This window comes from Acipenser ruthenus, chromosome 4 (assembly GCF_902713425.1).
Source record: "Acipenser ruthenus chromosome 4, fAciRut3.2 maternal haplotype, whole genome shotgun sequence".
Taxonomy (NCBI): domain Eukaryota; kingdom Metazoa; phylum Chordata; class Actinopteri; order Acipenseriformes; family Acipenseridae; genus Acipenser; species Acipenser ruthenus.
In genome coordinates, this window is record NC_081192.1 from 21,419,905 (window position 1) to 21,443,695 (window position 23,791).

General features: G+C 36.5%; 1 protein-coding gene across 6 annotated transcripts in view; it reads left to right on the top strand.

Moving 5' to 3' along the window:
* LOC117400564 (suppression of tumorigenicity 18 protein) overlaps positions 1-23,791 on the top strand; it is a 113,808-nt gene that overhangs the window by 14,540 nt on the left and 75,477 nt on the right. For 4 of the 6 annotated variants that reach the window (XM_059022180.1, XM_059022181.1, XM_034000708.3 and 1 more), the window contains exon 3: positions 2,982-3,144. In XM_059022180.1, coding sequence (XP_058878163.1) covers positions 2,982-3,144 — 163 coding nt within the window. Of the gene's footprint in view, positions 1-1,735; positions 1,882-2,981; positions 3,145-23,550; positions 23,654-23,791 lie in introns of those variants that run through there. The other 2 variants (XM_034000709.3, XM_059022182.1) reach the window with 2 other exon arrangements.

Here is a 23,791-nt window from a genome sequence, read left to right on the forward strand (position 1 = left end):
GCACCAAGGTACTTTCAAAAGAACTCCGGGACAAAGTTGTTGAAAGGCACAGATCAGGGGATGGGTATAAAAAAATATCAAAGGCCTTGAATATCCCTTGGAGCACGGTCAAGATGATTATTAAGAAGTGGAAGGTGTATGGCACCACCTAGACCCTGCCTAGATCAGGCCATCCCTCCAAACTGGATGACGGAGCAAGAAGGAGACTGATCAGAGAGGCTACCAAGAGGCCAATGGCAACTTTGCAAGAGCTACAGGCTTTTATGGCCAAGACTGGTCAAAGTGTGCATGTGACAACAATATCCCAAGCACTCCACAAATCTGGCCTGTATGGTAGGGTGGCAAGAAGGAAGCCATTACTCAAGAAAGCCCACCTTGAATCCCGTTTGAAGTATGCAAAAAAAAACCACTCAGGAGATTCTGTAGCCATGTGGCAAAAAGTTTTGTAGTCTGACGAAACTAAAATTGAACTTTCTGGCCTAAATGCAAAGCGTTATGTTTTGGCGCAAAACCAACCCAGCACATCACCCAAAGATCATCATGTTATGGGGACGTTTCTCATCGGCAGGGACTGGGGCACTTGTCAGGATAGAAGGGAAAATGAATGGAGCAAAGTACAGAGAAGTCCTTGAGGAAAACCTGCTGCCCTCTGCAAGAAAGCTGAAACTGGGACGGAAGTTCACCTTTCAGCATGACAACGACCCAAAGCACACAGCCATAGCTACATTGGAGTGGCTAAGGAACAAAAAGGTAAATATCCTTCAGTGGCCCAGTCAGAGCCCCGACCTAAATCCAATCGAAAATTTGTGACATGACTTGACAGAGCTTGAACAGTTTTGTAAAGAAGAATGGTCAAATATTGCCAAATCTAGGTGTGTAAAGTTGGTAGAGACCTATCCCAACAGACTCACAGCTGTAATTGCTGCCAAAGGTGCTTCCAACAAGTATTAACTCAGGGGGGTGGAGACTTATGCAATTATGATCTTTCAGTTTTGTATTTTTAATATATAATTTTTTTCTCAATAAAAACATTTCCCCCCCTTAACAGTGTGGAGTATGGTGTGTAGGTAAGTGGAAAAAATCCTCATTTAAATTCATGAAACTCTGAGGCACTGACACAACAAAATGTGAAAAAAGTTCAAGGGGGTGTAGACTTTCTATAGGCACTGTATATAATGGGGATTGATTTTATTCTTAATACAAGGGCCATAAAATGCGATTGATGTGTATCTGGGTAACAGATATCCAAGTGCTGACTATTATTGTTATTGTTATTGTTATTGTTATTATTGTTATTATCAGTAGTAGTGTATATTAGAGCTGATTAGGTTTTTGTGCTACACATTATTATTAAGTAACAGCTATTTATGCACAGCATTTATGAAGACAAAATAGATTACATCTTGCCTGTGACCCAGTGAAATGTCATCCTCACACAAGCATATTTCAGAATATAACAGTGACACATACAGTCTCTTCTGTTCCCTTTAAGCATTGAGGTAAACACAACTACAGCTGCTGAAAAGAAAAGAGCAGTGTCCAAGTTGCGGGAAAAAACTAAGTTTTATGAAAGTGCACAAAAGTGCCCTGTGGTGACTGGCAATGGTGTCACTCAGTTCCATGCACTACAATCATTGCTGAACCTCATGGGATAATGACTGGAGATCAGGACATGGCCTCATTTGTTCACTGTCCTTTTTGTGAAAAGAGATTTGCAGTGTGTTTTGAATAGACAGCATTTTTCTTTGTGTAGCTGATCAAAACAGAGAGCAAAGTTAGTCAGCAAGTTGCATAGCTCCTGCATTCTGACTCTTCAAGCCTCTTTTGTACCAAGTTTTGACAATGTTTTATACAGTGTGTGACCTTGCTGGGATGCTGGAGGTAGGCGCTTTAACAATTATTCAAATGTAACATAATTTTTGTATTGTGTAATAATATCAGAAATATTAAGTTACAAATAGTTATTGTACAGTAATACTATATAATAGCCATGAAGGTAGCTATATTTTCCAATCTTAATAATTAATCGTACCAGAAATAACATTAGAAGTACTGGTATAGGTTTCTAATTTAGGGAGCGGATTAATACCTGCTAAATCTAATGATAGTCGTCTTAAGATACTGTAAACACAGTTATTCAGAAAACATCAGTGTGGAAAATGTGATCTGTTTAAGTTTATGTTTTTTTTTTAACAGGGTTGCAATATTATTATTATTATTATTATTTATGTGGCAGACTCCTTTATCCAAGGCGACTACATTGTAAATAAAAACATAAAGTAAATAATTTTTAAATGAAAACGTGTAGTCTGATTTTTTGCATTCAAATATTACTGTAGTTGTGTGTTTTTTGTTAAATTCTTAAAATATAATATCAGGAAGTGTACAACTAAGGAGTCTCCATACAGCCTTTACTTTATCTACCTGTCTAACATCCTTATCTGTCTGTTTATTACCCGGAAGCGAACTGTAGATATTCAAAAGTTATTTACAACAAACTGCTAAGCAATTTGTCTGGAAACCAGGCTGTAGATCAAAGGATTGATTTAAGGTTTTGATCTCTACTTAGCATATTTGTTTAACCTAGTCAGTGTTTTCTGAAAAGTGCACATGCTTTTCGATGATACAGAGAGCAGTCTTTATCCTTCCTTTTCTGATTTTAGCTTGGAATTTAAATACTTGGGTGACAACTGGATTTATCAGTTACCCACTGCTAGTAGTCTCTCGGATGTAGTGTATATTGAAGATAATCCTGAGCAGTCTTCTAATAGTCAGTTTGAAATGTTTGACACCCAGATATGACACATTTAGTTATTATTAGCATATATCGAAAAAATATATCACATATATTGAAAAAACAAGCTCAGTGATGTGCATTAACTTAGTGCTCTTGTATAAAATATGTTACTTTTCATTTACAATGTTCTATGGCAATAATTAAAAAAAAATAAAAAAAAAATCCCATGTTTTCTTCCTAATAGACAACAGTGAAGGGAGCAGACCCAACAGCTGTGGCCAAGCCAGCTGTTAAATCGGAAAGCAGCTCAAGAAGATCAAGAAACCTGGAGAAACCTGCAGAACCAGAACAGGAAGGGGAAGAGGAGGAAGACCTTTGCAGCAGCACTAGTGAGTCCTCTGGGAAAGGTAAGGAGGAATGGAATAGTAACACCAGAAAGCGGTGTTTCCACTCTCTAATAGTGTTCTAGAAAGTCCTTGATGAGTAGTGCCCATGATCCTCCCCTCCACTTTAAAGTAGGATTCATGTCACCAGAGTGGTCAATAATGCTTTCTCACACTGCTATCAAAATGAGAACACCATGCAGCTTAAAAAAAAAAAAAAAAAAAAAAAAAAAACATTGCCTATGCTATCTCCGGCTATGGCGTATTCACTCTTCCAGAACACGGGTGTCTACTACATCAAAGCAGATAATGAACTGTGCCACTTTGGTAATGGAAACAAATGTGATAAGAATGATGGTCCTGGAGAATGGGTTTGAGCCTACATCTCAGCACAGTGGGACAAAGGAAACACAGCTTACAAATGAAATTCACTGGTGGACATCAATTACCAAATGCTGCAATTCAGTTGCGTTTGACACATCAAAGAATATTCAAAGAATGTGTGCATATTATTTTTACATTGTGTATAGCATTGGCAAAAATAATATTGTGGTTGTTACTGTTTTCTGTATTGACCAAAATATTAATATGCAGGCACAGTATCTCTCTGCTTTTGCGTTTTATTATTATTATTATTATTATTATTATTATTATTATTGTTGTTGTTTTGTCAAAATAATGGCTCATACTATTTTGAAGGAAGAATTTAGCAGACATTCAGATAATGCCTTGCTTAAAAGCTATGAAATGTGCAGTATATAGTCGCAGCAAACTATTAGAAGTGGTGTATTTGCATAATACCACAGTGTGCATTCAATACAATATTTACACAAATTACCTAACAGAGGTCAGCATGTAGCATTCAAATAAAGTGTTGCAAGCATAGTGTAATACTTTAGTTCTACTTTTGTAGTTATAAAATGCTGAACAAATGTTGCTTAACATTAATAAATCCACCTGTGTCAATGATATCAGGGTCTGCTGGACCTCAAGTATACACTTTTCAACTCGCCGCAGCCATTTGTTTATGTGTGATATTCCAGTTTACACTATTTTACACACTTATCCTAAATATAGGTATAGTTAAGAAACAAAAAGGGCTTATAAAAATAATGCCATAGGAAGATCAAATCATTAAGAAAAATGTACACTACATCATAATACAGTATGTTAAACATAAATCTGTAGTAGATAGATATTTACGTATAATTAATAGATGCAGTGATGCATTTATATATATTTAACCATTTGTATTATACCCATCCAGCATGGAAGTGTATGCCCACTATATAGTATGTAAGGTAAATCTACATTTCCCTATTAAAAAGAAAGACACCCTGATTTCTGATTCCAGGTTGCTATGGAAACTATAGCTACCTTCATGGCTATTGTTTTGTAACTATGTAAACCCAGATAAACTGAACGCCAGTGTAACCCTAACATTCCGGATTTACATGAGTCTAAACGCAATAGAATGAACATGAATGATGTTCAGTCTGTAACAGAAAAAATTAACTGTCAAATGAAAAAAATTTATAAATACCACACATAAATATGTAGTCTTGTGAAATAGACTAATACGATATTTTGCAGCTGTAAGCATTATTTTAGAAATGAGAAACGCAGGTGAATTGAATTGAGAGAAAGACTGATCTGCTTTGGTCTCATGCTGAATGAGTTTTTATTCTTTATAAAACTGGGTTTGGGAGTAAGCATCTGTTCCCTTTGATAGTTAATATTGGAGTTGTTTAATGTCCCCTTTGGCCATCTGTGCTCAATTTCCATATCTGTTTGGAAGTTTCTTTGTTTTTCATTTATACAAATAAACTCGCTTCATAAGTTTTTTTTTGTTTGTTTGTTGTTTGAGCTGTGTATTGGTGCATTTTGCTACCAAAATGTAGCTGATAGGCAAATTCATTAGACAGACAGAGATGTATCTTTTGAATTAAAAACAATAGCGATAATTGAATAGGGTTAACAAGTCTCACACGAAACAACTCAATAGCATGCTGCATTTATATTTATTACATTTTACTTTGGTTACCATTTTAAGTAACACAATACAAATATAAGTGCAGAGTATTACAAGAAAGAAAGGGATTTGTTACTCAATAGACCACACAATTACATGAACTGTACACTGGCTGCATAGATTACATGCTTTTTCTTATAATTGTGTTCCTATTGCAAATTAACTCCATTGTATGTTCTTGGATGGATGCCAATACTAATTAGTAAGGTTTTTTTTTTTCTAAATTGAAAAAAATTATCCTGTTGTTAACAAAGGTACTTAAACATAAATTATACAGTATTTGTTCATAGGTAAGAGGACATTGGTACAATATCCAAATAGAGATCATCTGGGGTTAACAGACACAGATATTTAAAATGTGCTGAATTTACATTGAAACCCTTGACAATACAGCCCTACGAGGAGCTTGCAAAGTGTTTTTCAATCATGGGGTTTCCATGTGGGTCAATTTACATGTGAAATGGCGATGTCGGCATGCACGTTTGGGAGAATTACTCGTGTAAATCAGGTTTGTGGCCGAAAAAAATGGCCAAAGAGAGGGATATGGTAAATGATGAAACACACTGGAAAATCCACGCCCAGTTTCGCTTGGAAACCCTCATTTCACGTGTAAATGTTAATGAGTGTGTTTATCCTTAACTATAAATATTGCAAGGGAGCAGGTCAGTTGTTACTGTGGATTCCAAGACGGCAGAAAGTAGTGGCTGATGGGTGATTGATGGTTAGCAGTGGTGTAGTTCACCTTAATGGTAATGCGGGCAGCTTTTTTTATTATTGTTTTTTGCTGTGTCTCGTCTGTGATGTTGTATATCTCTTGTGGGTTTACAGTTCTGTATAAAACCACTTGCCATGAACTGTGTTATGCCCTTGTTATAGTATTAAAGCAGCTGTTTGAGAATACCCTTGCTGCCAAAAACAATGCTAAAGTTAAACACGAAGAGCAAGTGAGCTGCTTAAATGTCTAACTGAATTAATTCCCGTCCTTTTTTTTGATCCCAGCTATGTCCAAAGACAACGCGTGTCTGCCCTCCATGTTAATAAATACCGTTTGTGAACTGGATGTCATGAGTCAGCTCGATCGCCCAAAACAGCACAACAACATCTAACAAGTTGTTGATGTCCTTTCAGACCAGTAAATCACAACAGTAAATCCAACACAATTTAAAAGAAAGGAGAGAATCTCTGACATCACAAGACTCCTTACATCCCTGCTGTCCAATTGAAACTGGCGGCTGAGGTAGTTTGCCAAGTTGCCAAGTCCACAGTTGCCAAGTCCACTTATAATAAGTGGGATTGGGCTTGTTTGTTGAGAGTCACAGGTTGCAATTTGCATAAACACTCATACTCTAACATGGGTTACGCTTGTTTTGAAAGGCAGTGCAGCTTTTTTTTCTCGTGAGACTTGGCAACACTGATAACCTTCCCCGTCTGTCTCACAGGCAGCTACTGGTTCCTGAACACCTCATTTTGTTGTTGACAAGAGTTTGTACAGGATACAGCAGGCAGTGGCAATTTTAGGAATTAACTAATGCTGCACTTCAGTCCGTTTCATCGGTATTTGCCACCTCCCTCACTACCCGTACCCAAGCGTCGTGTTGAATGCTTCCTCAACAGCTGTCAGCCATCCGGACGGGCAAGGTTTCTAAGCCAGGGTAGTATACACAGTATCACCTGATCCCCTATATGCTGTATTGCCTGAATGAAAGGGAAATATATATATAACATATCCGCCGGTTTTCAGCCATGGTGATCTGCAATACCTGTTGGTCAGTTTCATTTTATACCTCCGAGTTCATTTTTAATTAATGAGTCGTAAGATCAATTAGTTGAAACAGTATTCACTACTAACGACATGACACCCCACTAATGACATTTGAAAAACAATTTGGGCAAGAGCAGTAAAACACATTATTAACCAACCAGGCACGAGGTATTTTGCTTTATTACAGCAGCTTAGACTTACTCGTGTACCAGTTCTCTATGCATGTTCACAAAATTTCACTAGTAATCTTCAAAAACAGCACAAGTACTTTACACATAGCTAATGTACATATCAACCCCTACCCTTCCCATTCATTTGCATGACGTCGGGTGAAAAAGACTGGTTTACTCGATTAAAATAAACTGAGCCAATGGAAACCCAAAAAAGCATTTTACACCAGACATTTTTCTCGAGCAAATGTCTTGAGCTAAAAAAAAAAAACACGCATGAAAACCCCATGAATGTTTATTACAGTAAATTCTGTGACGTCCAACTTGTCAAGCAATTGTTCTTGAATCATGTGTTGCCTTCAGATTGTAAAGACGACTGTTAAAATATATCTTTATAGTTTTTGGCAAAGTCATTGCTTTTAAAATTATTGTCTATCTATAATATCTATCTATTCCTTATTAGGAGCAACTTGATATGGTTGTGAAATAGGGATGAAATGATAGTAAAGTTCCACGATACGATAGTTGGGAGCCCACTATTTCACAAGCAGTTATTTTTTAACTACTTTTTTAACTGCATAAAAAGGAAAATGTAACTCAGGTTATGATTTATTTTTTTCTCTGTGGTAAATGGTCAGCAACACAAGAAAGTTTCAAAGCATTAAAAAATGACTAGCAAGAATGAAAATACATACCATGAGACTGAGGAAATCACTAACTTTCTTATGTTTTTCTGTATCACAAGAAGAAGCAACAGCAAGGAGACACTACAAACTGATAGCCAGCAGTCGATTTATCAGACTATTGTAACTCAATAGTACAAAATACAAACAAAAAACAATAGTGTTTTTTTTATTAGGCCTTAAGCAAAACATTTATATGCTGACAATTTTTGGTTTCTTGAAAAGACTCATGGTTTAGGAAATTATTTATTACAACTGTATTTAGTTTAAAATATAAATGGCCAGGCCCTGTAATACAATATTTGCACACAGAAGCACTGTACTTTGTAAATTAAACATTACTTCAAGTTTTATAGGGTCACCTTTTTAACATAAAATTACTAATGACTTAGAAACACTGTAATTAACTGATAAATTCACACAATTACAATTGCAATGACTGAGTATATTGTTGTAATCACATGGGATCATATTATTTTATGCAGTGTTTGTTGAGCCGTGCTCAGTTTACACAGGATACAGATTAAAAGCTACTGTTTTTATTTACACGCATGTATGAGCATGTTTAAGTTGATTTGACAGCATAATCATACCACTAGTTTAAGTTGTTTTTTTTTTTAAATCTTGAACATAAGGGGCTAGTTTGTAAAAATAAAACTGTCATTGGCAGCCACATTTTTTAACACAGTTTAATTTGTAAAATGCAGTATATCCTCTTTATACTGCCACCATTGAAACCACACACATTTGCCATTATATAGAGGGTGGCATTATAAAGAGGGTATTACAGAAAATAAAAAATTAAATGGCTAATTTGAGTAAATAAAGTCAAAGTAAACCACAAATGCACACAGTGCATGCACTGTGGTTTAAAATAGGAATGTTAAGATACAGTAAATGGTACAGACAGAAGCTGCATAATTACTTTATTGGGAACACGATCGGCCTGACGAGGCAGCTGAGAGGTGACTGCGCATTGTGTTCCATTTCTCACATTGACCCTTTGGTAAGCCAGAGTCACTTACTGTGTTTAAAATTACATTTTCATAATTTAACACATTGTTTTAAGTGTTTAGATTGCAATATTACTGCATCACAAAGTAAAGTTAAATATTCCACTGGGTGGGTAAGTACACAAGTGCCACATCGTGTTTGAAGTTGTTCATTTTTTAGTTGTTGTGGTTTTGCCACAGATTCTGCAAATTGGATGGCCATGTTCTTTGGTATTTCCCTTTATTATCTTCTTTTTTTTGTAGCCAAAATACAGCCACACCAGTTATTTTACCCTCTTATTTAATGAAAATAGCTCCTTCTGTTCAGTTTATCGGGTCATTTGAAAAATGTCTATGATAAGATTATCACAAATACTCTTAATCGTGATATATACTACTATCGAAAAATCGCTTAGTCCGTATTATGAAATGTCACAGTTACCGTAACTATTGTATTCTTCTTGTCATTTAGAATGTAGTTCCTGTTTCATCACATCCTGGTGACTTTTCAAAGTTCAGATATTAAAAAGCACCCCTGTAGTATGTGTTAAATCCACTGTGCATAGCTGGGCAGGCTAGTAATTACACTCTGGTGTACCAGCTGAACTTAGAGAGAGGACGTGTTCATGAACTCTATTGAGACCAATGTAGAATGCTTTCTTTAAGAGATTATTTTTGTTTCTGAAACAGTCTTGTAAGGGCTTATCCCATTGATTAAATCCTTTGGCCACTCCCTTATTCCTGTTCATTTAAGTTAGAAAAATATGTACCTACCCCCTGGGAGTTCAAAATATTTTTGTTTCGCTAAATCATCAATCTATTGGATGATCTTTTGTATTCTTATCCTCCATTGCCTTCCACCAACATGTTATACAATGATTAGGTTAGTCACTGCTACCATATCCTATTTTTTCTAATCATATTACTTCTATCAGATGACGCCAGCGTTCTGCAACAGAAGACTAGCCACTGGGATGCTTTACACTTCTGTGTTTTAAAATGTCACCAGGATGTGATGATTGAAACAGGAAATGATATACAAAGTGATTCCAAACAAGATAATAAGGTCAATTTGTTACATAGCCTTTTTTAAACTTGGCATTTCCTAGTTTGAAGATGAGCTTAGTAAGTTCGGTACGTATGTGCAAACACTTTTTTTATTATTAAGCTTGCCTCATGACATATTTGTGAGCTCAGAATTTACTATCTTATTAGAAGTCATTACGTTGTGTTTAGGGTGCCTATTACTATAGATATCACATTGTGAAGTTTGCATGAGCGGACTGCAAATTAGGATAGTTTGCGTATGGTATTAAAAATTGGTGTCAGTGCTGATTTATGATCCAATTATTGTGTACCCATAATCCAGAGTTATCTGTCCTTACCAAAGATGGTTTAGAAATGTAAAACAAAAAACCTGTCTCAAACTACACAACTACAATAATAATAATATGCATATGTAATTTCTGGTATTTTGTAGTTGCCTTATCCACTTGAAGCCATGCAATTACATGCATTCTTAAAAGCAGAGTAGGTCCAGTCTTGTCCCAAACGGTCTGTGGTTTAATAATGCAATCTTTATGAGGTCTTACCTCTGTTCCTTTGTCTACAATGTGTACACCACATGACTCTGACATACAAACAATGTCAGCAATGCCATCATCTTTTCCAAAATCCCCTTTCAAAAGAACCTTTCAGATACTGGAATAATTTCAAATTCAAATTTAAATCTGTTTTTTGCATTTCTCTAGCCTCTTAAGAAAGCAAGACATCTGCCTATTTTTAAGGAACTGTTTACTGATCATCATAATCCAGTTTGTTTTTCAACAGGGAAAAACAGAGGCATCATATTATCACTATCTAAGATGCGAGAAATCAGAGTGCATATACTGTACTTGTCTTAATCAGTAACAAGTCTGGAGGTTGTTTAGTAAAACGTATCAGTTGAATAAGGAATTTGCAAAACTTGCAGAAAAGTGTTTTAGAATTGAGAGCTATTTTACAATTCCCTCTACATACCTCCACCTAGGTTTGCTTCTGTTCAGACCTGAGCTGTAGTTAATCTGGCATAACATGCTGTTTATACTTGAAATTCCATTTATATTAAATTGAGTGTTGCTCTTGTAAAATGTTCCTCTACTACTGACCTATGATTTGTTTTTAAATAGCTACCAGGATTGATTAGTGTGTTCAATTTCTGTTATACATCTTAGAAAATTATAATGCAGTTATAAATTAAAAGTTGGCATAGCACATAAAATAGTCAGTAAAACAGAATAATGTTGGTCAGCAATGCCTATTGTTGAGTATTTTTAATAATAAAAGAAGTAATTAATGGATGCACCTGCTCCCATACTTATATGTAATCCTGCTTTATTTATGCATGTTCCTTGTAGGGGGTTGTATTGGGATAGTGGTTAGTGTATATGACAATTTAGCTCTGGGAAATGCTTGCATGGCCAGCTTGTTTACCTTTGTATAAACATGTTTACAATTACTTTTAGCAAACACGAACGGTACGTTATATTCCCATAGTACACCATTTTTTCACACACAGTGTGTGATAAAAGTGGTACATCATATGGTAGGGACAACATGAATAATTCATAATATAAATGCAACAAAAACACAAAAAGATGTCTTAAAGGTGCAAGCACACATTTTTCAAAATGTTTTGTGGTGCTTGACAGTGTGATTTTAATTAATATTAAAGAGATGTAATTGGTTCCAGGGGTCCATTGGATATGTGAAAATATCATATCTCAGAGTTGTTGTACTACATTGTAGTTGCTTTATTAATGTTGGGGCATTATGCATTAACAAATAATGTACAGCAGTGTGTCTAATACCACGTTTCCACTGTCGTAACCGACCTGTACGTAGGCCGCCCAGGTGTGGGGTTCAGGTCAGGTACATTTCCACTGAAGGGCCAGGGATGGGGCATTGTTGACTAGCTGACGAAACTGCGTAGCCATACATTATGACATGTTTCAAGGCGGCCACTTCAAAACTCACCAGAAGATGGAAGGAATGCATCATTAATCGAATTCAGGTGGAGCAGCAGCAAAGAAATAAGAACAGTGATAAGGAAGAAGCTATTAAAACCTAGTCTGATTATGTAACACAATTTTTGTTCCTGGGTAGTAAGTGTTATTTCCTAATTGCTTATGCCTCAAAAGTATAGAAAATGGCTATTATTCCCCACAAACTTTGCTTTTGTGACCAGGACAGTGATATTTTGAAATTGACCTATTTCCAATGAGAAAACGGGAGAATTTGTGTATTTTCGTTCACATAAAGTCAGAAAAAAACAACATATGAATCCAAATTAACATGTATTTATACTAAAGTAATACAAAAATGACTACAAAAGATTTAGAAGTGAGTAGTTTTTCGAGATTTACGATTATACTGTAAATCACTTTCATGAATCAGCCCCCAAATGTAGTCTCCCATCATGTTCTCGTTATGCTGTCCTTGGTAGCGGCGTTCAAAGTCCAGTATATCCTGGTGGAAGCGCTCGCCTTGCTCCTCCGAGTACGCTCCCATGTTCTCCTTGAATTTATCAAGATGAGCATCAAGGATATGGACTTTGAGTTCTTCACCAGAGTCTCAACCAGCTCCACATAGTTTTCAGCCTTGTGATTGCCCAGGAAGCCCCGAACCACTGCGACAAAGCTGTTCCAAGCCGCTTTCTCCTTACTAGTGAGCTTCTTGGGGAATTCATTGCACTCCAGGATCTTCTTTATCTGTGGTCCGACGAAGACACTGGCTTTGACCTTTGCCTCAGACAGCTTAGGAAAGAAGTCTTGAAGGTACTTGAAGGCTGCCGACTCCTTATCTAGAGCTCCGACAAATTGTTTCATAAGGCCCAATTTGATGTGCAGTGGTGGCATCAGCACCTTCCGGGGGTCCACCAGTGGCTCCCACTTGACGTTGTTCCTCCCCACAGAGAACTCGGTCCGCTTGGAAGGGTCCACCATGCAGAAGTAGCAGTTGCTTGAGTGGTCAGTGGGTTCCTGCCAAATTCTTGGGATAGCGAACTTCATGGCTCTCTTTTCCCCTCTGTACCATCCTACAAAAATACTTTCATTTCACCCATGACTAATGTGTAAGAGATTCTCGCAACATTTTTCATATACGATATATTTTTTCAATAACATTGAAAATTGTAAAACATTTTAAAATTAAAAACTTTTACAATTTTAAAAATGTTAACAAATTTTAAAACATAAAATTCCGAGGAACAATTGTCCATATTACCTTGCAGAGTTTTTTTGCAGTGCTCGCAGGTGAAATGAGGTGCCCAGGGTTTGTCTTGATCCCCGACAGGCATGCCGAAATATGCCTTGTAGGCCTCACACATCTTAGCAGATGCTTCCACGGAGTACTTTTTCGCTCTTGTCTTGATAAATTGGCCGCAGACATAGCAAAATACGTCTGCCGGATGCAAAATATCACTGTCCTGGTCACAAAAGCAAAGTTTGTGGGGAATAATAGCCATTTTCTATACTTTTGAGGCATAAGCAATTAGGAAATAACACTTACTACCCAGGAACCAAAAAAAAAATAAAAAATTGTTACACGGTGTTACCACTAGTGAACTAGTGCTCCTGCCACGTTAGTGTGTAAGGGCTGTGTGTAGAATATTGGTAAACAAAGGTCAAGATGATAATGTAAAATAATTATCAGTTTATTTCATCAGTATTTGTTTATTTAGCAGATGCCTTTATCCAAGGCGACTTACAGAGACTAGGGTGTGTGAACTACGCATCAGCTGCAGAGTCACTTACAACTACGTCTCACCCGAAAGACGGAGCACAAGGAGGTTAAGTGACTTGCTCAGGGTCACACAATGAGTCAGTGGCTGAGGTGGGATTTGAACCGGGGACCTCCTGGTTACAAGCTCTTTTCTTTAACCACTGGACCACACAGTATCCAAGAAGGTTTGCGTAGTAACAGTCCACAAATCTTGCTCACAAAAACTACATTTTTGTTTAGTACAGAATAGAACTCTGAGAGAAAAAGAGTGATGGGAGCTCACCAGCTCCCTAAAACAAATCCAGCGAAATACAAATCACTCTCAAATACATTTCAAATCACACACAAATCTCAAATAATACATAATAGAAAAACTCAGAATATAAAAATAATATAAATTCAAAAAATTATCGTACAAAACTAAACACACAAAACAAAGTTTCAAAAAGTAATGTATCTTTTCCACTCCTATTTTCATGAAAGTAATCTTTATGTTTCTTATTCCTTTAAGTTCAATACCAATAAAACAGCACACAATACAAAAGTAAGACATAATTAAAACAGTCCATGAAAAAACTCTCTCATTCCGAACATTGGTTGATTATATGTAGGGCTTCTGTTTTTCGGGTTTTATTAATTGTATTTTTCGGTGCTTATTTTTAGCTATTTTCGAGTTTTATGTAAATCGTTTTTTCGGGGGCTTTCGTTTCTGATATAATGTATGAAATTAGTGTTTCTGGTTACTTTCCAAAATGCTTGAGAATTTTTTTTTCTGTCAAAATATGTATAGTAGTAACTCGACAGTACTTGCACACTTAAGTTGTACTTTCTTTCCTTTGCTGTCTTCCACAACGAAATCCCTACGGTCACAGGCACATTCTTCTGGGGTTTTTGTGTGTAGGCATTTTTGTACATTTCACCACAATTCTGTTTTAAATCCTTTGTATCTTAACTGTAATACAGCTTTAAATCCTGCTAACAAGCCTCCATCCTGATTGTAATCTTGTTTTAAATCTAGCAAGCGGAGTCTCCAATAGAAATGCAGGAATGTGCTGTCATTCAGTAGTTGGGGCGGGTTTAAAGTATTCAGAACAAGTCAATCATAGATGCAAGTCAGCAAGGCGGGACATTGTCCAGCAGCACTGGGAGAAATGTATTTATTATTATTATTGTAGTAGGTTTTATTTTTTAATGGGAAAAGGGTAAAGTCAACGTGAATTGATTAACCATTCCCATTGTGTGTGTGTGTATATATATATATATATATATATATATATATATATATATATATATATAATTTCATAAAAGCCTACACAGACTGATGATCTCACATGCAATCTTCCTCCATAGCAGACCTGTATGATGTCATCTTTTGCAACATACATTTTTGTGTGCATTCTTAAAATACAATAGGTGGATACGGGGTGGGGGAACAACTTTTTAAACCTGTTATTGATGGTTTGGTTTCAATCTTGCTCTGAGAGGATTCGGACTATTGACTCCAAACACTGCACCTTTACAGAAGAGGCAGAATGCTCCATGTTAAAAGCAAAATATTTCAAAGAAGACTTCAATAGTGAGACAAAAATGGTATGTGCTTAATATTCAATATATGCACACATCACTCCATTGAACTGGATTGTATGTTTTTATAAGCGATCGTGCTGTGCTATGTTGCTTTGCTATATGGCTAACAGTAAGTTTATATTATATTTATTTTAATTATTATTTATTTCTTAGCAGACGCCCTTATCCAGGACGACTTACAATTGTTACAAGATATCACATTATTTTTACATACAATTACCCATTTATACAGTTTGGTTTTTACTGGAGCAATCTAGGTAAAGTACCTTGCTCAAGGGTACAGCAGCAGTGTCCCCCACCTGGGATTGAACCCACGATCCTCCGGTCAAGAGTCCAGCGCCCTAACCACTACTCCACACTGCTGCCCGTATATATACCTGTGATAGGGAATGGGGTCACTGGTTCCTGCGCAAATGTGTGTGGAAAATCAGTTGCGACGCGCAGTTGGAGACGCGTTGCTAAGCAACCAGTTGAGTGGCAGGCTAGTCCTGAGCTAAAGTGATCGGGAGGTCTGGATTGGCTGGGGGGCGTGCCTGGGGATGCTGCGCAGAGCTCAAAAAGCGGCTGCGCTACAGCTCGGGGCTGCTGCAAGGCCATTGCTCTATAGACGGGCGCTGAGTGAGAGTTTGTTTACATCCAGGAGGGAAGCGTCCGCTCTGCGGGAACGACTGCTATGGAGCCCTTTAACTGCAAGACGGGGCCTGTGAAGGCGATTGCCTAGCCAGGACCGTCGGAATGGCCCGGAGTCGCTGGGAGGCCAGGACTTCAGAAATAACACAATAGAAGTAGGTCAGCTTAGGGGAGGTGGATCCCAAAACAGTATAAAGAGGGTTACTGTAGAGTAGTAGGTTCCTGGAGCGGGACGTTCTTTTTAGTGGGACTAGCGGTCGTCATTTTGTGTGACAAACTTTTATTTTTAGCTTTTGTTTCTTTGTTTTTATTGCTTTGTTAAATGTGACACTAGGTCTACCATCGCTGGTACCCTAGTGTCAGTTCGATGTTAAAATTAAATCTACGCACCTGAGTGGCGTATCAACACCAATGCTCTGTGTCTGTCAGTATTTTCCAGTGACTACCCACACATGTAACACTTCACCCTGTTACAATACCTCATACCACATACAAGTTTATTGTAAACCCTCCTAAAAATGGAGGTAAATCGAAAAATGTATTGTACAGGAATTACAAAGGTCCACCAATAGCATACCAGTCACTTTTTTTTTCCCATAGTAAACATAGCCATACATACTGTAGTTGGGATAAGATCACCAAATCTTATGAGAATGTAGTACTTTGAAACAAATCTTTTACTAAAATGTCAGGCAAAACGGCACTCAAAAGTATGAATAATAGTACAGTACCTTGCTGTAGCCAGTTATTCTGCCATTCACAAAAATTCTTTTTTTTCTGTATTGTAATACCGATGACATTGTCTGATTTTGTTCTGTACCCACGTTATGACACTTTGACTGTTTGTACAAGACTTCATAGGATACAAAGCCAATATGGATAGCGCCAGATGTCAAATTTAATTGTTAGCATTACCAAGAAAACCTGGGTCTTGTTTGAAATACTCATTGAATATTCAGTGCCAGTATCAAATTCCTCTAATACACACATCTGTTTTATATATGTACATGTTTAATGTTAGTCTCAAATGCATTGAGGGGCCAATATGAAAATATAATTGTTGCTCAACTAAAAGAAGGAATACATTAAATTAAAAAAATCAATGACTAAATCCATTGAGCAGAGGACTGTTATGTATTCCCTAATCAATTTCTTTGTTTAGCTAAACATATATTTGCATTCTTATTCACAGAACAACTTCTTGCATTGGTGATATTCAGACATTTCTATATCACATTAAATTAGGGATAATCTTAAATTATCAGGAATAGATTAATACCACTACTGCAGCTGTCACACACAGAATCTCCCCAGTGAGGTGCTATAAAACGAAAACACAAGGGACAATGTACATTATGTATTTTACTGTAGCCTTTATCATGGAAACAGAGTCACAGATTTCAGCTTTTTATTGTGTTGTCTGCAGCCTTAACTAACAGTAGTGATATTTCTAATATTTAACAAAGTATAATATAATATGATTCATTTCTGTTGTTTAAAGCAATTAAACAGTTTAATGACTTTCAGATCAATATTTTAGAAATGTTTAAAACGAATACATAGAAAAATTGGTGAAACATTATAAAGGCAATATTATAAAGGTATTCCACTGAAAATAATAATTGCTGTTGGATCTGGTGGAAATAGCACTTTCATACATTGCTTTAAAAAAAGAAGTTGTATGGCCCATTTCATTGTAGTTATACAGCTGTTTATTTTTTCAAATCAGCAGTCATGTTTCTGCAAGAAGTGATGACTGTAGTAATACAAATATATGATTACTTGAATCGACATTAACATCTTCAAACACCCTCCACCCAAACATTACTTTGAGTCATCTCATTGAGGCCCATCCTCCAGTTAAAAACAACCATTTATTTGCATAATAGTATATTTTACATCTTGCAAGTTTGCAGTTTGGTTTATGCTGTATAAAAACAGGACTTACACTGCTAATTATATTTTCTTACATTATGATCAGCACTGGCCTTCTGAAAGACAAACATAGGAGATGTCAGTATAAGGAAGGAAGGGGAAACAAATTGGCTACACGCTGTACAGAAGAGCACAATTCATGAAATTCACATACCGATACCGTTACAAAAAAAACGTACTTCATCTAATGATTCAGTTTGATGATTAGGTAAGGGACACATTGTGTGTTTAAATGCTTTATGAGGCAGTTTACATACTAAAGAAATCATACCTCATATTGAAGAGGAGGGAGGGGGTTTCTAGTGACTACCTATGGAAAAATGCCTTTGAATTCAATGAAAGAATGGCTGGGTCCTGTCATTTTCAAAGCAACATCTGTCTGGCTCACACACTTTAAACCTTTGATTTACAGGTGAACTAGAGATGGTCCCTTCACATGCAGTAGCCATTGACTGATGTTTGTAGAAACCTTATCCACATTATCATGACTTAAGATTTAAATGAAGAACAGGTGTATTAATTCGATGAAACTGCCTGGAAGGTGCTGCCAAGTAGGAGTCTTTCTGTTGCCAGTGACTAGAAAACACAAGCTTCCTTTGATGGGAGTGCAGCAGTGCCTCGCTGAATCAAGCATTTTGGCATGGAGGCACTGCCAGTTCAGCATCACAACTCATCCTAACATATTCACAGCCTGGTCTCACTTTTTATGCCAGCTTTATGGGCTTATCTGAGAGAAAGGGTATTGCTGGACTACAAATCTACCCAGCTGTTTGTTTTGTTTTTTGTCCACCAAACACCTCCCCATGTTGCAGCCGATCAATCTGGAGATACTGGAGCTCTGGAAGAGGAAATATCAGCAGAATGAGAAATATTGTGTGGTACATTTTTAAGAAGTGAATCTTGAAGATGACAAGTATGGTGTGGTTTCTGCTTGGAAGAGTTTAAGATGTGCAAAGCGCTGGAAAAAAACAAGGACCAGAAAGTGAAGAAAAGCTACTGTCACTAGTCAAGAAAGTACTTCAGAATGATTCTACTCACATGGAAGATTAATTTCTAGTAAAATTGACCTAGGTTACTAGATTATGATTGAAGATGACATCAGCCTACAGGAGACCATGGGTGCCAGGGTGAGGTTGATATTCTGTCTGGGCTTTCAAAGCCTAGCCACATTGAAGCAACATACATTATCAACAAATGCATTGCTTGGTTATAACATCATGAGGATCCAGTGTGTCTGATATCCCTTATAAAAAATGACCATGGTATTTTTGCAGTTTTACCAATGCGTTTCCCATGGTTATACTAAGCGTGATGGGGTCAGATATTGTTTCGCCGTTAGTAGGGGTTCATTAAATGAACTTGTTATCTCAGAAGGATGAGTGGCGACAGGATCTTGGTCCCTACCCCCAATACTATTTTTCCCTCTTTACCCTATCAGTCACTTCACTATAGACCAGCGGTATTGTATTATTATTATCGTTATTTTTTTGTGTGTGTTTGTGTGTGCCCCTAAATCTTTCAGCACGCGTCTATTTTTTATTTTTTTAAACTTAGGTGCACATGTGCCTAAAAAGTTACGTTAGAACTTTTGTTACATTTTTGTTGTTGCGGTTGTTTAGTTTTATTATTGCTATTACGTATTGGACACTATTATATTAAATCCCGCTAATAATTGTTGGTCATAGCTTACTGGTGGATCGCAGAGCCCGTTGAGATCCACCAAAATGGATCACAGTGTTTGGTGTATTGACCACCACTGCTATAGACCTATGGGTATGTGCCTGCTCTGTGCATACTTCTAATTACGTCAGTACAACTTCACCTTATTTGGGCAAGGCAGGGCTCAGCATTTAGTTACACGGTGGCTACCTGAGTTAACAGTGATAGTAATTAGCAAATATGAATTACAAAATCCCTCCTTCCCAAATCTTACAGAACAGATGAGACACACCTACTCCGAGATACAAATAATTAGACCATAAAAAAAACTTATATTAATGAGCACTCTTATACAAAGTATACATTTCAAATTACTATTAAGTTTTAAGGTGAGATTTAAAAACACCCAAGGATTCATAGTCCCTAATTTGGGAAGGGCATTCCACAACCTAGGGACATAGGAACAGAAAGGCCGATCACCCACAGTTTGTAATCTGGTCATGGGGACACATAGTCCATAAGCACACAATAACTCAATATAATCTTGTTACATAATTCATTTATTAAAGTGTTTGGATATACTGTTACTTGATTGATTACTGTCTTGTTCACAGTCATCTTAAAATAATGTTAGAATGTGTTTGTTGAAAACTAAAAAAGAACCGGCACTGACAGCTCCCTACCCATTTTTACCACTTAAGACTGATGTTTTTATTATTGATGTAAGATATGTTTTGCCTTTACATTTTTTGGTAGCAGGAACCTCTGTATTCATTTCTGTAGTTTGGTTAGACTTTTTGGGACAGTTATTACAATGTTGATCAATGGCTGTGTCAATACTCAATACTCAGTCAATATATTCCTACGTTTATTTGTAAATAAGTATTTCTACCCATGTTGCTATCCATTCCTAATAGCAACACCAATTCCAATTCAGATTTTCCTTGCCCTTGCAAAAACTACCGACAACTGAAAAAGAACAGATACGGACATTTGTAGTATTGTCATTCATACTTTAAAATAAAACCTCTTGTTGGGATTTGAACTTGGGTCATACAGGGGTCAACACATTAAATAAAGCACAGTGTCATGTCTACTTTAATAGTTTTTTTAAGTAATGTCAGATCAATTCCATGCAATTGACAGTTATTATTATTATTATTATTATTATTATTATTATTATTATTATTATTATTATTATTATTATTATTATTATCATCAAGAGAGGCTTTTGCTAGTAAATATAATGAAGAAAATCCAGTAGGTCAAAAAGAGACAAATTAAAACTTTTTCAATCCCACTGGTAATTATATAATTCCATCTGGACTATATTATAGAGACACACAAAATGGCTGCAAAATACAGCGATAAAGTGGTAATGAACAAAATGAAAAGTACATTGATTAAAAAGCAAATATACATGTTGATAATCCTTTATCTTAGCTAAAGTACGTGTATTTATTTTTCATGGAAGTTAAATATAAGTGGATAAGCCAGTTTCTGTTTCATCATTTTTCAGTTGGCCATCCTTTGTGATGTAAGTTTTGAAGATGGAGTACATGGGGCAAGGTGCAGTGAAATATTAAAATGAATGATGTGTTTGCCTTTGCTCTCCAATGGGTTAGAAAATAATTTCTCAGGTCAGTTTGTTCTTAACCCTTTAAAACAATTAAATGTATGTAACTAAGATAACTCCTAAACATGACAATCTTAGTCAAGACATCATAGACAGAATCTTGGCACTTGCTGTGGTTTATTTCTTCCCAATGCATCCCAAGAGATTGGCAATGGGTGAGGTCAAGATTTTGTTCAAGCAATATCGGACAGTATTTTCTTTTAAATCAGTGTCTTAATTGCCAGTGTGGCTGGGTTAATTTTCCAGATTTACGACCACAGAAATGAAAAAAGGCCTGTTTTTTAAAGAGGGATGCCAAGATTGGACTGGTACCTTACATTTTTTTTCAGGAAATTGGTTGACCTCCAGTAATTGTACTGCCTTAGTGTGTTTTAAATATTTGCCTTCAAACAGACCTCAGTTTAACATAACATTTTTATTAAATTCTGATAGATGTGTTTTCATATTTTCAACATTTTTGCTTGCTGATAAACAATGGAAAACAAATTACCTTTCTACCACAATTGCACAATTGTTTATTCTAATAATCCTAATGCTTTTGAATATATATTGTATTGTATTTAGTGTGAGTTATATAAATTCAGATCTGCTGGTGCTTAGATCCGTAAAATAAACCCTACTATCTTAACATTATGTCAAATTTTACACTTTGTCAAATGTTGTGTCTTTTCACAGTATAATAGCGTAATTGCTTCATTTGCACTCTGCTAGCAGAAACTCTCAAAGCAGACACTTTATGTACAAGCAGTTGATGATGAATCAAGTCTTAATTGTACTGGTCGCAAACCTCTTGTCTAACAGTCTGCTAGTGTGTTTCTATGCTGCTTCATATACTGCTAAACTGGACAAATGTACATACAGTAATAGAGCTAGGGTTTTGGTGTATTCTTAAGTAACTTCACATACATTACATCAGTAATATACGTCTCTAAACTTCTATTATAGTTGGACCTGCTTTATTGGAATCATTCAGAATCAGGAGGAGCATACCACTGCATTGATAAATCCAAATAAAAATTGCTCCACATTTGCTGTGTTGTTTGAATTAATTTATATTATCCTAAAAACAATTTCTCAGACAATTTCAGACATTTTAGGGCCCATAGTTTGAGATAATAGAAAGAGCATGTGAGATACAGCAAGTTTAGGTAATTTCTTGTATCTGTTATAACGCAAAAGGGTGTAGACATTGGTTGTATCAACATAAATGTATTGATATCATTTTAAAAAGAACAAGATGATCCTACTTCTCCTTTATAAAAGTTTACCATAGTAAAAGCATAGCAAAGCATAATAAAGCATAGGAAAGCAATGTAAAGAACAATGAGGTATGGTAAAGCGTATTAATAAACATGGTAAACTAGGGTAAATTATGGTTAATACATGGTATTACCATGGAAAAAGCATGGGAAAAAAATACCATGGTAAACTTGTATAAGGGCTATTACATGATTATTGTGTAATCACGCAAATAAACATGTTCTCTTGTGAATGTGTTAAAAAAAAAAGTATTTAAAAAAAGAAATATCCATTCATTATGGACTTAAGAGTATCATAAAGAAAAAACAATTATAGATTCCGGTCACACAGAGATCTCAGGGGACTTGGACACAACCTGGAGACAAGCTTGTTCTGATGTCCCCTAGTGACAGCTGGTAATGGAAATGCTTGATTCTCTAAGATGCCCCTTAAGTGTATCACTCACTGGGTCTGAGGGCCTCCCAGGCTCCACATAGAAGTGTGGCAGCCTTTGTCATTTTAATCGGCCCCTGTTTGCTGAGCGATTCTGCTGTTTACTTTTTGCTGGGGAGAGGGCTTGTATTTACAAGAGTCTGCAGAAGGCTCAGTGACATCACTGCCACTTGGCTTATGTACGCTCCATGGCAGTATTTTGAGGCACTTTCTTTTTTTACTATCTGGGCCTGACTACTGTGCTATCACAGGAGGGTTACATGGCCTATGGGGAGGAATTACACCTAATTAGTCAAATAATTACTAGACTGCTGCCTTCCATAGTCACCAAAAATAATGTCCAGGTCTCTGGCTTTTATAGATAGTCTTTGAGAGACATTAACAGAGACTCCCCTTTTAAATAAACCTATTCATTCACAAAATAATAAAACTGGGCGCTTGAGCTTACAAAATTAATAGGCACCTCTTCCATTAAATATATTTTAGGTTGTTGTTGCCGTAGCGATAAAGTCAGGGACATTGAAACTCCTCTGTTGAGCCATTGTTATCATCCCTGGCCATCTGCTGCAGAAGAGTGATATTCCATCTCATTTGCATGATGACTGATACATGGGAAGCTTGGAAAGACATATGCCATAGCAATTCTTTAATGAAACTCAATGTGAAAGTTTTGGACCCACGGTCTGAACAAAAAAAAAAATGTATGTGTGAGTGTGTGTACTTGAGAGTATGATTGTGTGTATGTTTGTGTGTATTCGTGTGAGTGGGCAAGTGAAGGAAAGGGGGGGGGGGGGGTCACTGTTGATGTGCAAATGTGCATCATATTGAAGAGCTCTGAATAGGGTGGTGTGACGTAAAAGGGTACTCAAACGCAGGTGCTTATCTCCAGGCAGTCAAAGGCACAGTATGTCATAATCCTGGGGACTACCTTTCAAAGCCACAGCTCCAGCACAGGCGGAAACATCAAAAAAGACTTTCAGGATCAAAAGAAAAAGTAGGTTTTTATTCAAACTGCATTACCACTACTACTGTAGTAAAGTTTAATGCTTGTGTTTGCTATCATGTGTGATTAAAGAAAAATAAATTTTGGATTAACAGATTTATTATTTTTTTTTTTTTAATCTCTTCAATT